Below are 14,284 nucleotides of genomic sequence, written 5' to 3' on the forward strand. Positions count from 1 at the left end.
GCCTCTCAATCTTCTGCAATAAAATTGAAAAATGCACAACTACATTAGTGCAACCATACACCTAAAGAGAGAGAGATTAAAGTACTGAAGTCTTTTATATAAAGTGTTAAGACCGCCTTTCTTGATGATTATTATTCTGGTCAACATTTCAGCTGTCAGTTCACATCGACCTGCCAAATGAGAAGCACCGCAAAATCATGTGCAACCTTTCAAGACTGATTTGTTATTCTTAACAATGAATTCCAACATTATAAGCATAAGCATAAAACTGTAATAAAAATACTTTGAAAAATATACTGTATCTATAGTCAAGAATGCTCATTATTAAGCAGAAATGTCGAGATGGATCTTAAATGAAATTATAAAGTCACAAAATTGAAGGAATATACCAACAAAAAAATTCAGAATCACATTGTTTAAACTTTTTGAAAGCTTGGAAACTGCCACCCACAACCGGCTTTACATGCAAAAATGTCAAATGCCCACTTCTGATAAAAGTGAAAAGCAAATGGGGGGAGGCAGTGCTTCAATAATGGATTATTTTGCTAATTAACAGACCCATGATGTAGTGCTCTGATATAGTGCGTGTTCCAAATCCATTTGGTTCCATCAGAATTTGTGTCAGCTTTAGTTAACTGAACAAGGCTGTAGAGTGTGAAGCACATAAAATGGCAACAATGGTTGAAACTTTCACAGATTGACACGATCACAAAAGAAGCAGTACCAGGACATCATTGCATAAGTTCCTCAGGATAGTGTTCTCTACCCAACCATCTCCAGCTACTCCAACAATGACCTTCCCTCCATCATAAGGTCAGAGGTGGGAATATTCACTCATGATTGCACAGTGATCAGCACCATTCGCAGGCTCCTTTGATACTGAAGCAGTCCACATTCAAATGCAGCAAGACCTGATCAACATTCTGTCTCGGGCTAAAATGTGGCCAGAAACATGCATGCCACACGAATGCCAGGCAATGATTTTCTCCAATAAGAGACACAATCTAATCACTGCCCCTTGACATTCAAGGAGATTACCATCATCGAAACCCCCACCAAAATCCTGGGGATTACAACTGACCAGACACTGAACTAGTCTAGCTGCATAAATACAGTTGTTACAAAAACAGGTCGAAGGCTAGGATTGTTCCAGCGAGTAACTCATAGCCTGAATTTGAAAAATCTTGTCCAACATCCACGTGATACTTCAGGGGTGTGATGGAATATTCACCACTTGCCAGGATGGGTGCAGTTCCAAAAACTCTCAGGAAGCTTGACAACATCCAGGACAAAGCAACATGTTTGATAGGCACCACATCCACAAACATCTACTCCCTTCATCTCCAGTGCTCAGTTACAACAATGTTTACCAACTACAAGATGCATTGTAGTAATTCACCAAAGATTCTCAGACAGCAATTCTGAACTCATGACCACCTCAATTTAAAAGGGCAATGACAGCAGAAGGTCCTCTCCAAGCCACTCATCATCCTAAATTGGAAATATATCACTGTTCTTTCAGTGCTATTTATTTCAAATTCTGGAAATCCTGGCCTCATAGTATTATGGGTCTACCTACAGCACATGGATTGCAGCTGTTCAAGAAGGCAGCTCCCCACCACCACCTTCTCAAGGGCAACTAGGGACAGGCAATAAAATTTAGCACCCACATCCCATGAGTGATTAAAAGGAAGAGTCTTCCTTTTTTTTTAAACAGCCATTTAGATGTTGCTTCTATACCCACCTACCCGTTGGAATCATGTCTGCACAGAGGACACTGCCAATGAATGCATCATTTTTCATATGAACAATATCTTGATCCATGGTTCAACAGAAACATAGCCAGAGAGCAAGAGAAGTGCTCATAACCTTACAGGATTTAGGATTAACACTAAATGGCATGTGAACATTCTCAAAACCCACAATAAAGGTTTGTAGGGCACATTTTGCAAGTAATGGGCATCACAGTTGACCCTCAGAAAACAAAAGTTAAAGAAAATTTTCCACGTTCTCGGAATATTATAGAATTACGGAAACTCATGGGAATAGTGAACAAATGGCAAATTTTCTACTACTGGCCCAGATAAACAAACTTGTAAGGAAATTCCTTATGCAGGATCAAGCATGGCATTGGAATCATCTTTTGTGAAAATCATTTAGTAAAATAAAATGAATGTTAATTTCTTCTGAGATCTTAGCTCTCTATGGCCCAAATGTTCTGATGGTCAGCCTTCAGAATACCCCAGCATAGATGGAGTATGGTGCAGTTGTGTATGACGGATATCCTGCAGAATGTCCATTGTAACAATTGAATTGTGTAGGTGCCTATCTAGACCTTTGAATTTCAAAATATGCCACCTAACTGCTGTCAAAAGGGGGTAATATCTGTCTTCCCCCAACAGTTATATGCTACGAAAGAACATCAAGATGGAAGTAAGGCTCTGCATTTCTGAAGAAGCCTTGATTAGAATATCCTAAATAATGCAGACCTTCCTCCTTTTGTTCAAAAGAAGTGCCAGATGACAATCTGAGTGAGATTGCCATTTCTTGGAAAATCCAGCACTATTAAGCTAAGAGGTAAATTATTATGGCAGTGGATACACCAGCGCAAAATTCTGGGGAGTACGAACACTGTTTCAGAATTATAAAAACAGCATCAGATAACCAGTCTATAATGCAACATGCATCAACTAAACAAAGCATAGACAAAGAATCCTATAGATGTTAAAGGAAATAACAAACTACTGTTGACGCATTACCAAGAATACAAAAAGCAGACACGAATTTTGAGAAGCTGAAGCTTTTATATCTCAAACCATTGAATACTTACCTGCAAAAGCAGAGAAGCTACAAAGAATCAGTCAAGTACAGATGTGAGATGAGAAATGAGTGCAGGTCTGCACTCTGTCTTGATAGATGTTCTCAATAATCCCAATCAGACAGTATTTTGAGAATCATTGCTGAACTCCTCATCAATGGTGAGAGACTGGTTGCACACAAGTCACTCGCCTTCGTATCTTCCAGAGGTTTCAAGGATATCTCGGTATCAATAAGTTTCAGATTATGGTACTGCACTCAATATGGTGGCCAAGTATATTGTGCCCATTTGGAAAAAATGCTCTCCAATTGTATCACCTATGCCATAACAAACAAGAGCAGAAGGAACCACTTCTAGTCTCGCTCTTTCAGTCTAAGCCCTGCTAATGCCTTGGCATGGATTTGATGGATTGATTTGATTTATTGACACATGCACCTAAGTACAGTGAAAAGCTTTGTTTACAAGGAGTACAGGCAGATCATAGTAAGCACGGTCAAACAGACCATAGAGTGAAAAAAAACTTTTGACAGAGTAAGGCATACAGGTTACACAATCCACTAGACAAGATCATATCAACAAAATCAGCATTATTTGAAGTTAGAGAGTCCATTCATAAGTCTAATAACAGCAGGGAAGAAGCTGTGCCTGAACATGCAGGTGCATGTGTTCTGGCTTCTGTGTCTTCTGCCTGACAGACGAGACTGTAGGAGGTCATCACCGGGGTGGGATGGGTCTTTGATGATGTTGGCAGCCTTTCCGCAGTAACGATGCGTATAAATGGAGTCCATGAATGGGAGATTGGCTTCTATGATGGTCTGGGCTATGCACACAACCTTCTGTACTTTCTTACAGTCCTGGGAGAGCAGTTGCCACACCAGGCCATTATGCAACGAAACAGTATGCTTTCTATGGTGAATCGGTAAATGTTGGTAAGGGTCCCTGTTTCTTGAGCCACCTGAGGAAGAAGAGGCAATGTTGTGACTTCTTGACCATTCATCTACATGGGAAGTCCAGGACAGGTTATCAGTTATCATCAGTCCTAGGAATTTGATACTTACAACCTTCTCAACCTCCACTCCATTCATGTAGATGGGAGCATGTCCACCTCCTTTCTTTCTGAAGTCAACGATCAGTTCTTTAGTTTTGCCAACATTGAAAGAGAGATTGTTATCATTGCACCATGTTACCAAGCCCTCTCTCTCCTTCCAGTATTCTGACTCATCGCTGTTTAATATCCATTCTACTACAGTGGTGTCATCAGCAACTTGTAGGTTGCATTTGTTTGGAAATTGACAACACTGTCATGGGTGTGTACAGGGTGTACAACAGGGGGACTGAGAATGCATCCTTCAGGACTCCAGCATCGAGTGTTACCGTGAAGGAGGCGTAGTTGACTGATTGTGGTCTTTGGGTCAGGAAGCTGAGGATCCACTTGTAGAGGGTGGAGCGAAGACCAAGGTCTCAGTTTTGAGATCAGTCTGAAGGGGATAATGGTGTTGAAGATGGAGCTGTAGTCAGGAGCAGGAATTTGTCATAGGTGTCCTTGCTGTGTAGATTTTCCAGGAATGAGTGCAGGGTTAGGGAAATGGCATCCACTGTGAACCTGTTAAGTTGGTAGGCAAATTGCAGGGGATAGAGGCAGGATTGGATAGTAGAGTTGATGTGGGCCTAGACCACAACCAGCCTTGCGAAGCACTTCATGATTAGGGAGGTCAAAGCCACTGGGCAGTCGTCATTAAGGCACGTTGCATGTACTTTCTCAGGTACTGGGATTATGGTGGTCTTCTAGAAGCAGGTGGGGACTTCAGCTTGTAAGAGGGAGAGATTTGTTTGAATTCAAAGAAAAGCTTTTCCTCCAAGTGGATTATTACTCCCATTGAAAAACAGTGCTTACACAGGCTCATTTCTGAAACTATGATATCCTCTGTTAAGGAAAACATTCTCAATACTTGGTATCCTAGACACAGTCATCTCAGATAACAAATTTACTTCAAGTCCTTTCCCAAGTTATACAGCTTTGTTCATGTCACAAGCTCCCCAACATAACCCTCAGACCAATGAAGAGGCTGATGGGGGCACACGCAACCAAAAACAGGAAAGATTTCATACTGTTACGCCACACTTCCAAGTCTTTGCAAAACAGTCTGGCCCCATGTGAACTCCAGATTAGCCGAAGACTCAAGATCCAACTCCCTTCTCTCATACTTGCACTGACACCAAGTATCAACACAGAGGACCAAAAAGTATAAAAAATGGAGAAGGATATCAAGCATGCCATAAAGCCCACAGTTTGAAACAATGCCAAAGAACCCACAAATTGCCTAATTTAGCAGCCAGGGAAATGGTCTGAGTCAAGGATCAACAATGAGCCAGCATTGTCATTAGGAAGATGCAGCAACCAAGATCATACTTGGTTAAAAGAACATTTTTAAATTCAAATGCCATGTTTCAATATCAGTCTGCACAAAACCACTGGCAGGATGTGCTAATGACTTTGATACCTGGCAGCAGAACAATGCTACAGAACTTCTTCTTAGTGAACTGAGAAAGAATGACTTTCAGGCAATGGGAATGAAGTAAGAAAATGTACATTCTTAACAACTTCAAAGAGAAATCCATATCAGATTAGGACGAATGATAAACCAACATAAAGGCTGTGCCTCTATACAGAGACTTTTAGAAGGATGTGTGCATGTTATAAATTCACCTAAAGGTATAGAGAGAGTGTGGAAGAAAAGGGAAGAAAGCAGAGAAAAAGGTTAACTGCTGAGCATGTACACAGCGAGCTATGTCATTTATGATATCACAAGTGGAGTTCACACATTCTCCCCTTGCCTGCTTTGATTTCCACCAGGTTCTCCAGTTTCCTCCCACAGTCCAAAGATGTGCAGGTCAGATGGATTGGCCATACAAAATTGTAATGTTCAGAGATGTGCAAGCAGGGTGGATTATCCACATGAATGTGGGGTTACAGGGATATGGTAGGGGGCTGGGTCTGTGTGGGATGCTCTTCAGAGGGTCAGTGCAGATTCAATGGGCTGAATGGCCTCTTTCCACATTATAGGCATTCTACGACCATATAATGATGGTGACTAGTGAAGGGATAATAGCATAGACCTCATGCAAAACTGGAATATATATAGTTAGCACGGTGAATGTAAACATTTGGTATCTAAATTGGAGCATGCACTCAAAATATTGCCCAGACTCCCATTCAACAGAGTTCACAAGTTCATAAAATTGTTAAGTATAAAAGAGACCATTTTGTCTATTTCAGTCTAGTCACCCTCATTACTGTAATCAACGCAATTTCAAGGCCAACTAGCAAAACTATCAGTGTGCATTTTCTAGAATTTGCAGATTAGTTAACTGTTAAGTAGTTAAACATGGAGGCCCAGAAGTAGCTCTCAGTGATTCTACTCCACTCCTGGAGATGCACAGTTGTAGACGTCTAAAATGCAGTGATATTTAATCACTGAACTGACAAGAACTTGCAGTCTTATGCTCTTTGTCTAACTGTAAAAAGTCTTGTTAAAGTTACAGTTTATTGACGGAGGTGTAATTGGATTTTAACAGCATAAATTCATAATGCTTTCTAAAACAGCCTCAATGGCTCTGAAAAAGTAATTTTGTGTTTGTTAAATATAATTTTCTTTAAAACAATAAGAAATCCCATGTGGTATGCAAATAATTATTCTTCTGACAATTTATTTCAATTTCTAATTGAAGCCTATGTATAAAAAGAATCTTCAGTTATTATCTCACTATGATACTTAAAAAAGTAAAATGAAGGAATTTAGTTGTTCTTACTTCCTGTTTCCTTGCTGAAAAAACACTTTAATACGGTTGGTTGCTTATCTTGCTTGATATACTATTGCTGAACACCTGATGATTCCCTTGGCTTAGAGTCATATTTAAAGTAACATCTGGAAAGGGAAATTTGGCGTTATAGAGATCACCAGATTTTGCAGCTCTATTCAAGGTCAACAGCTGTTTATGAAATTTAGCCCATTGTGTAAAAGCATAATAAACCTATAATGTTTCTTCAGTATTTAATTCACTTCAGTGTAGAAATTAAAAAACACTAAAATGCCCAACAGTAAGAAACAAAAGCAAATCTGAAAATTAGAATTCTTTTAAATTAACGAAAAATGTGAAACCACGAACCTCCACCGATATCAACCTTATTTAAAGAAACAATCCTGTAAGTACAAACCATGAAACCTCCTTAACAACAATATCACTATTCAATAAACAATGACAATTACTAAATCAAATTAATTAAACTTTCACACCAGCTCCAACATTAGGTTATTTGTACAATGCCATTTTCAGAAAGGCAGAAAGATGATATTTATAATCTACCTTTGTGAAAACATTTGATGTAGATTTTCCACAAGTGTGATGGTTTTAATCTGTAAATACAATGAGCACTAACTCTGAAGACTTCCTATGTTCAGATACTGATTACTACTCAGAGAAATTGGTTTTGACTTCTACATTTAATAGAAGTAAAGTAACATTGGAAACAGCAAATCAGGTTAAAAATTACAAGAACACAATACCCGTAATGGGAGAACACAGCGTTCACATACCTCAAATCCAAGTCTATCTTTCTCCTTCCAGAAACAGAAATGAGTCACTTTCTTGTCCCAGAATTCATCTGGTTTCACCACACAGACTAAGGACACCTCAGCAGGAATCACATTCTAGGTAACAAAAGAAATGTCACCATTTTTACATTTTTCCCCAAACTTTTGCGATATTGGGAGTATTATTTTAGACTTAATAACTGTAAAGAGAATAAACATATGATTAAGATAATTCAGTTCACAACTGCCACATCTTCATTTCTTCAATACATGCATTGACAACAGAGACACAAGAGGGAACTACTAAGCACTTAGCAGGAGACCTGGGTTCCACTCCCATTTGCTTCAGAGGTATATAACAGCTTGAACAGTTAATTAATAAGTAATTCAAAGTTAATTAGGGTTCTTGTGGCACAGTGGTAGTGCTTCTACCCCAAGTCCAAAGGTCCCACCCATCCTAGAGATGTCTCTGAACAGACTGATTGAAAAATAATTTATTGTGTCTGTATGTGGCTCAGGTTGGTAGTACTCTTACTTCTGAGTTGAAAGATAGTGGGCTCATTTGAGGCAGACAAATCTAAGTAAATATTTCATGAAGTACTCAGGAAAATGTTTGGGGGTGTTGGTGATGCAGTGGTAGTGTTCCTACTTCTGAGCCAGGAGGGAAGGTTTCAAGTTCCAGGTAAGAAATAAAAAGAGAAAGATGACACCCGTGAGAGTAGGCCACAGGCTCCCTGACAGTACAGTGGGTCAGACAATAAAAGATGAGATAATGAGGGCATGGAACAAAGGCAGTACATTAATCATCAGCAACTTCAGTCTTCATGTAGATTGGAATAGTCAGATTGGCAGAGCAAGCCATAAGGAACAATTCATACAGTGGTCTTCTGTTCCATTTAGGACAGTTTCTTAGATCAATATGTTGTGGATCCAACCAGCTATTTTGAATCTGATAATGTGTAATAAATGTGTTTCATAAATTGTCTCAGAATAAAAGATTCCTTCTGAAATAGTGATCATAATGTGGTAGAATTTAGTGTGCAGTCTCAGAGTGAGAAACTTGGGTTAGAAACTGTGCTAAACTGAAATAAAAGTAATTACATGGGAATGATGGCAGAGTTGATGGGAGTGATTGAGAAAAGGGATTTAGCAGAAAAGATGATTGATGAATAATGACCATGACAGATTTTTAAAAACATAGTTTATGACCCACAGCAAAGATATATCCCAGTGAGGATGAAGGAAACTAGGCAGGGAATAAACTGATTGCAGTTATCCGATGACATAAAGATGGCCAGAGTAAACCTGCCTACCATAAGACCAAAAGGCCATATGATACAGGAGTGAACCCGATGGGCCGAATGACCTACATCTGCTCTCAACTCTCAGGACCTTATGCTAGGCAGTTGTACTGCAGCCATCTTCATGTCACTGGAACATATTAATCAGTGCAATGCCTTATCTAACGGTGATCATCAGAAACCAAAAGCCCCTGTCTGCAGCAGTCTAAATTCAGACGCCAGGGCTTCAGGGCTAGTTTGTAGAATAAGTAAATAACCTTTGGTGACATTGTTACAAATGAATATTGAAGACTCTCAAATGGCAGGTTTTAGATGCCAGATTTCCTCAAGAAAATCCTAAAGACTGAATAGAGGAATGATTAATAATGTTTGAACACACATCTTCTCAGGCAAGCACATAACTCTTGGTCACATAACTCAATAACAATTGGCAATTTTATCCTTCATTTCTTCTGGAAGGTAATAGATTCCGAGCCACTATTTTATGCCTCGTTAATCATTGCACAGGACATCTTTACTAACATTTATCCAATTACTGAGTACAAAATAAAAGGGCTTGCAGTGGTAGCAGGGGCAACTTCTGAGGTGGCAACTTTCCACACTTTTCACTACACTCCTGTTCGTGAGTACACATGATAATGACACCTAATTCTAATTCATAGGAGTGAAAATGCAAGTCACACATGGAATGTGATTATGGAGGTTCTGCCAGAAGATCATGATGTAAGATTTTAGATTAGGACTCATGTCTGGATCTTGGATTCTCTCCTTAGTCAATGGTTCTCCTCGTGGTTGTGAAATCAAAGAAAAAAAGTTCTACTTCTGCACTGTTCATTACAGTCCTTCGCTTGTTCATTGTTGACTTGTGTATGTGCATGGATGTTAGTGAGGGCAGATTAAGCCTCAACTATAACGTTGGCTCAGTTCTCCTGTAATATTCATGTTCAAGCTTTATACATGAATGACAACCAATTGGTTTGCTCAAAATAGTACCTCAACATGCAAATACCTCCAAAATGAGACAAATTTGATAACAAGTAATGTGCTATGAAACAGTTGAAATAATGCAGCTTATTTTAACATACAGCTCATTTTCTGCCTTACAATGACATGTAATCAGATGTAATATTATTCCCTAAATTTACCAGAATAAATTGACATTGATGCTTCCTGGTATGAATTTACTGTAGCTGATCCACAATGCAATACATCTTCTATAGTGACATGTGCAGTGCATAAACAATTAGAGTAGATTTAAATGCTGTTTATTTTTGCCTTGGTACATACTTGAAACATTAAGAATGTCATGTTGCAATTGCAGCAGAATGTTGGAATTGATCAAGTCATCAGTTTCAAAGTAAAGTGATACATTCATGGAATCTCACAGTAAATAAGACCGCCATTTGTCACATTGTGCTGGTCCAATTTAATCTCATACTCAAGTTCTTCTCCACTATGACGATATTATGACTTTAATAGGTGCATTTTGTCATTTGTTTTGAAATGAAGAAAAGTTGAGACAGAGGTGCAGAGTGGTCTGCTCAAAGCCAGTAAATAGTTTTGAGGTCTTGGGGATTTTTCTTTTGAAACGTGAGAACAATAGAAGCAGCCTGAATAGGTGGGTGCAAGCTTCCACAGAACCAGGATTTTCAGTTTTATCTTTCTGCAATTGCTGGAGTATTGAATCTGGATATGGAAGTTCTTATTCTTCTCACTATTACAGTTAAAAGCTGCAGTTCTCCTCCTGCTGTTAGAATTGCATGTGAGACAATCTATTTTGATGGATTTGTCTTTGCCAAGGTGATGTTTATGGGAGGTTACTCTTCTGAAACTGTTAATTAGTTGCAGTTAATATATGTATTATTTTGTTAAGCATTCCAATCGAGTTATAATTAAATCAGTTTTTTTAATTTTAATTTTGTCTTTACAGTGTGACCTTGATTATCCGGCATTCAATTATTCAAATTTCGGATTATCTGGTAAGATCGCAAGGTCCCAATGCTTGGCTAAACTACGTTAGCTGGCATTCGATTATCTGAACATTCAATTATCTGACAAAATAATCCCTGCCCATGTTGCTCAGATAATCAAGATTCCTCTGCATTTTAACTATAATGTAAAATGTGTTTTGCTTAAAGTTGAGTAGTTTGACCAATTGAATTGCATTTTGAACACCACGCCTTACACTTACTTTTAACATAAGACAAAGTTAGGATTGAGGCTATCTTAATATATTTTGAGGGGATTTAGTCTGATCCACAACACCAAAGAACTGAAAATAAACCCAACCTTCTTCCCTGGAACGTCGGAGGTTGAGGGGTGACCTTATAGAGGTTTACAAAATTATGAAGGGCATGGATATGGTAAATAGGCAAAGTCTTTTCCCTGGGGTCGGGGAGTCCAGAACTAGAGGGCATAGGTTTAGGGTGAGAGGAGAAAGATATAAAACAGACCTAAGGGGCAATATTTTCATGCAGAGGGTGGTACGTGTATGGAATGAGCTGCCAGAGGAAATGGTGGAGGCTGGTACAATTGCAACATTTAAGAGGCATTAGGATGGGTATATGAATAGGAAGGGTTTGGAGGGATATGGGCCAGGTGCTGGCAGGTGGGACTAGATTGGATTGGGATATCTAGCTGGCATGGATGGGTTGGACAGAAAGGTCTGTTTTCATGCTGTAAATCGCTAGGACTATAACTTTTCACGTTGCACATTCTTGATATAAACTGCACTCATGTAAAGTATTTTCTCCACATTTTCCAATAATTTCTTGTAACATATTAAATCTACAATCCAGCCATTTGCCAGCAACACTCCAACTGATTTTTCTTCCGCCCACATGGACTTCCAAGGTCCTTGCATGCAACAGATGTTATACAGCTGCATGACAATGAATGTGTTCCAGCAGAACAGTCAGGCTGACAGGAGGGAACGTTACTTGCCAGGGGAAACTGTTCCACCCTGCTTGCTCTATCAAAACTCATCACCTTGAATATCTCAATTAGTTCTGCTCAAGAAGGACAACTCAGCTTCTCCAAACTGTCTATACAACTAGTATTATCCTGGTTACTCTCCTTCGTATCTCGTCCCAGATCTTGAGATTCTTCTGAAAACCTGAATTGAGTGTATTATACTAACTGAAGTTGAACAAAAATTTTGTAAAGCTTTAGCCTTCTTTCTTTTTACATGGATTTTAAAAAAAATTATTCACAAATAAAGAACATTGGAACAGCCAACATTTATAGCCCAAAGGATTTCATGTAGGATATTCCAGGATTTTGAACCACCAGTGAAGGAACAGCAATATATTTCCAAGTCAGATGGAGCATGGCTTTGAAACAACTCGTATTTTCCTTAATTCCCACATGTGAAATCATTGGAAAGTCCAGCATTTACGGTCTGTCCCTAATAACCTTGAACTGAGTACTTGTTTGGCCATTTCAGAGAGCATTTAAGAGTCACAAGTAGGCCAAATGAACGTGGTGTTGGAGTAGTGGACAACAATGATAACTCATAACGAGATTTACTCCACTGCCACTTAGACAATTACAACCATCCAAAAATCTCAATACAATTGAACTTGATACCAGTTCTTGAGGTTACTGAAAATTCCTTAAAGTAATACAGATTCTTCCATTGATAGGGGCACTCTTTGAAGTCACTCCACAACTGCAACTCAATAAATCAATTTCAAATTTAAAAAAATCAATGGTGGACCTAGTCTTGAGAGCAAAAGGAAAGCAGTATTTTGAGGAATTTGGTTCAGAGGAATATGAGAGAACAAGGTAACAATTGTACTGGAATATCAAAATCACCAAAAAGGGATCTAGAAGGGAGTACTGGCACAAGACTGACAGTGAGGAAAGAGGAAAATAGCAGGTGCAGAAACTGAGGTCTGAGGTTTATAGAAACTTACAGAATACTGAATGGACTGGACAGAGTGGATATTTGGAAGATGTTCCCACTGGTTGGAGAGACCAGAACCCGAGGGCACAGCCTTGGAATAAAGAAAGGCCTTTTAGAACAGAGAAACTTCTTCACCCAGAGAATGGTGAATCTATAGAATTCACTGCCATAGAAGGCTGTGGAGGCCAGGTTATTGAGAATATTTATGATGGAGATAGATAGGTTCTTGATTGTCAAGGGAATCAAGGGTTACAGAAAGAAAGCAGGAGAATGGGACTGAGAAACTTATTAACCGTGATTGAATGGCACAGCAAACCCAATGGGCTGAATGGCCTAATTTCGGCTCCTACATCTTATAGTCATATGATTTGCAAGTGCTATTTCAGGGTAGCATTAGTTGAATTGGAATTCTACATTTTTACAGTACAAGCTGTTCTGCTATAATGCAGTAGTTGCGTTCTCGTGTGACCTCATGTCATAGAAACTCATGCAATAGAAATAACAGAGCCTTTGGGAAAAAACAGGGTTGAGTAGAACCACCAAAAATAAAAACCAAAACAAAAATAGTAATTAGCTGAACATAAACAATAGAATGGTCTAAGTAAATATTAAAATCATAAATGTATTGTATTAATTCATTAAAATGTAACACTTTTAGGGATTTCTGAGTTTGCTAATTTACAGTACTGTATTAAGACAGGGCTGAGGGTCATCATCAGCATCATTATTTTCAGGTGCAGTTCTGGGTGCAGGGTTATGAAGACAGAAAATATTTAATCCACAAGTGGATGGGCTCATTGTTCTCAAACGGTTTCTTCGGGGGAGGTTGGCTTAAAAAAGGCATTTCGTTTTTGCTGCTTTGTATCTTTCTTCTTTCATGAAGAAGCTGCTCATAAGGTGTTAGATAAAACTTTATATCACAAACTGCTATCCTGCTGTGTTCTGCATTGTAGTCGTTATCTTCTAAGAGCTGCAACTGCTTCACGACTTCCCTCAGGATAGAAGGCAAAAGAGAAGTGGAAAGTTCTCATGGTGCTGCAGCCTGGACTTCATCTCGAGCTTGAATTTCCCCCACAGAAACAAGTTGTTGTAGATCCGTCTCCACTTCTTCAAATCTAACTTGCTTTGCTACAGCAACACAATATTTTCTGATTGCTGGAAGCTCCTCTGGCTGTTCAACACCTTTAAAATCATGAAGAAAACCCGGGAGAAGCTTCTGCCAAATTGCAGGCAAGCAGTCCTTACTGACATCGCCCCAGGCCTCCACAATGATGTCAATGGCATTCTTAATGTTAAAACTCTTCCAAAATTGAAGAACACCGTCCTCATTATCGCCCTCAGTAGCTGCAAGCAGCTTCCTGAATGTGCATCTTAAATAATAAGCTTTAAAAGCTGCTATTGCACCCTGGTGAATGAGAGAGGTTGTGTTCAAAAGGTAGAAATAGCACTTTGATGTTTTCAGAAAGCTCACCAATGGTGAGAGGATGGCTTGTGATGCATTGTCCAGAATGAGGAGAATCGTGAAATCCAAATCTTTTCTCCTGCAATAATTTCTAAAAACATCCTCGAAAACATCAACAATAAAGGTCAGAAAAAGTTTTCCCTGTCATCCAACCTCTTTTGCATGACCTGAAGTAAACACAGAACTTTAGGAGAGTTGGACTGG

The 14,284-nt window shown here is 39.0% G+C and overlaps 1 protein-coding gene across 5 annotated transcripts in view; it reads right to left on the reverse strand.

The window, feature by feature from the left end:
• The window catches only part of sestd1 (SEC14 and spectrin domains 1), a 131,693-nt gene that overhangs the window by 67,195 nt on the left and 50,214 nt on the right, over positions 1 to 14,284 (reverse strand). For all 5 annotated transcript variants that reach the window (XM_060827962.1, XM_060827961.1, XM_060827964.1 and 2 more), the window contains one exon: positions 7,414 to 7,527. In XM_060827962.1, coding sequence (XP_060683945.1) covers positions 7,414 to 7,527 — 114 coding nt within the window. The remainder of the gene's footprint in view (positions 1 to 7,413; positions 7,528 to 14,284) is intronic.

This window comes from Hemiscyllium ocellatum, chromosome 7 (assembly GCF_020745735.1).
Source record: "Hemiscyllium ocellatum isolate sHemOce1 chromosome 7, sHemOce1.pat.X.cur, whole genome shotgun sequence".
Classification (NCBI taxonomy): domain Eukaryota; kingdom Metazoa; phylum Chordata; class Chondrichthyes; order Orectolobiformes; family Hemiscylliidae; genus Hemiscyllium; species Hemiscyllium ocellatum.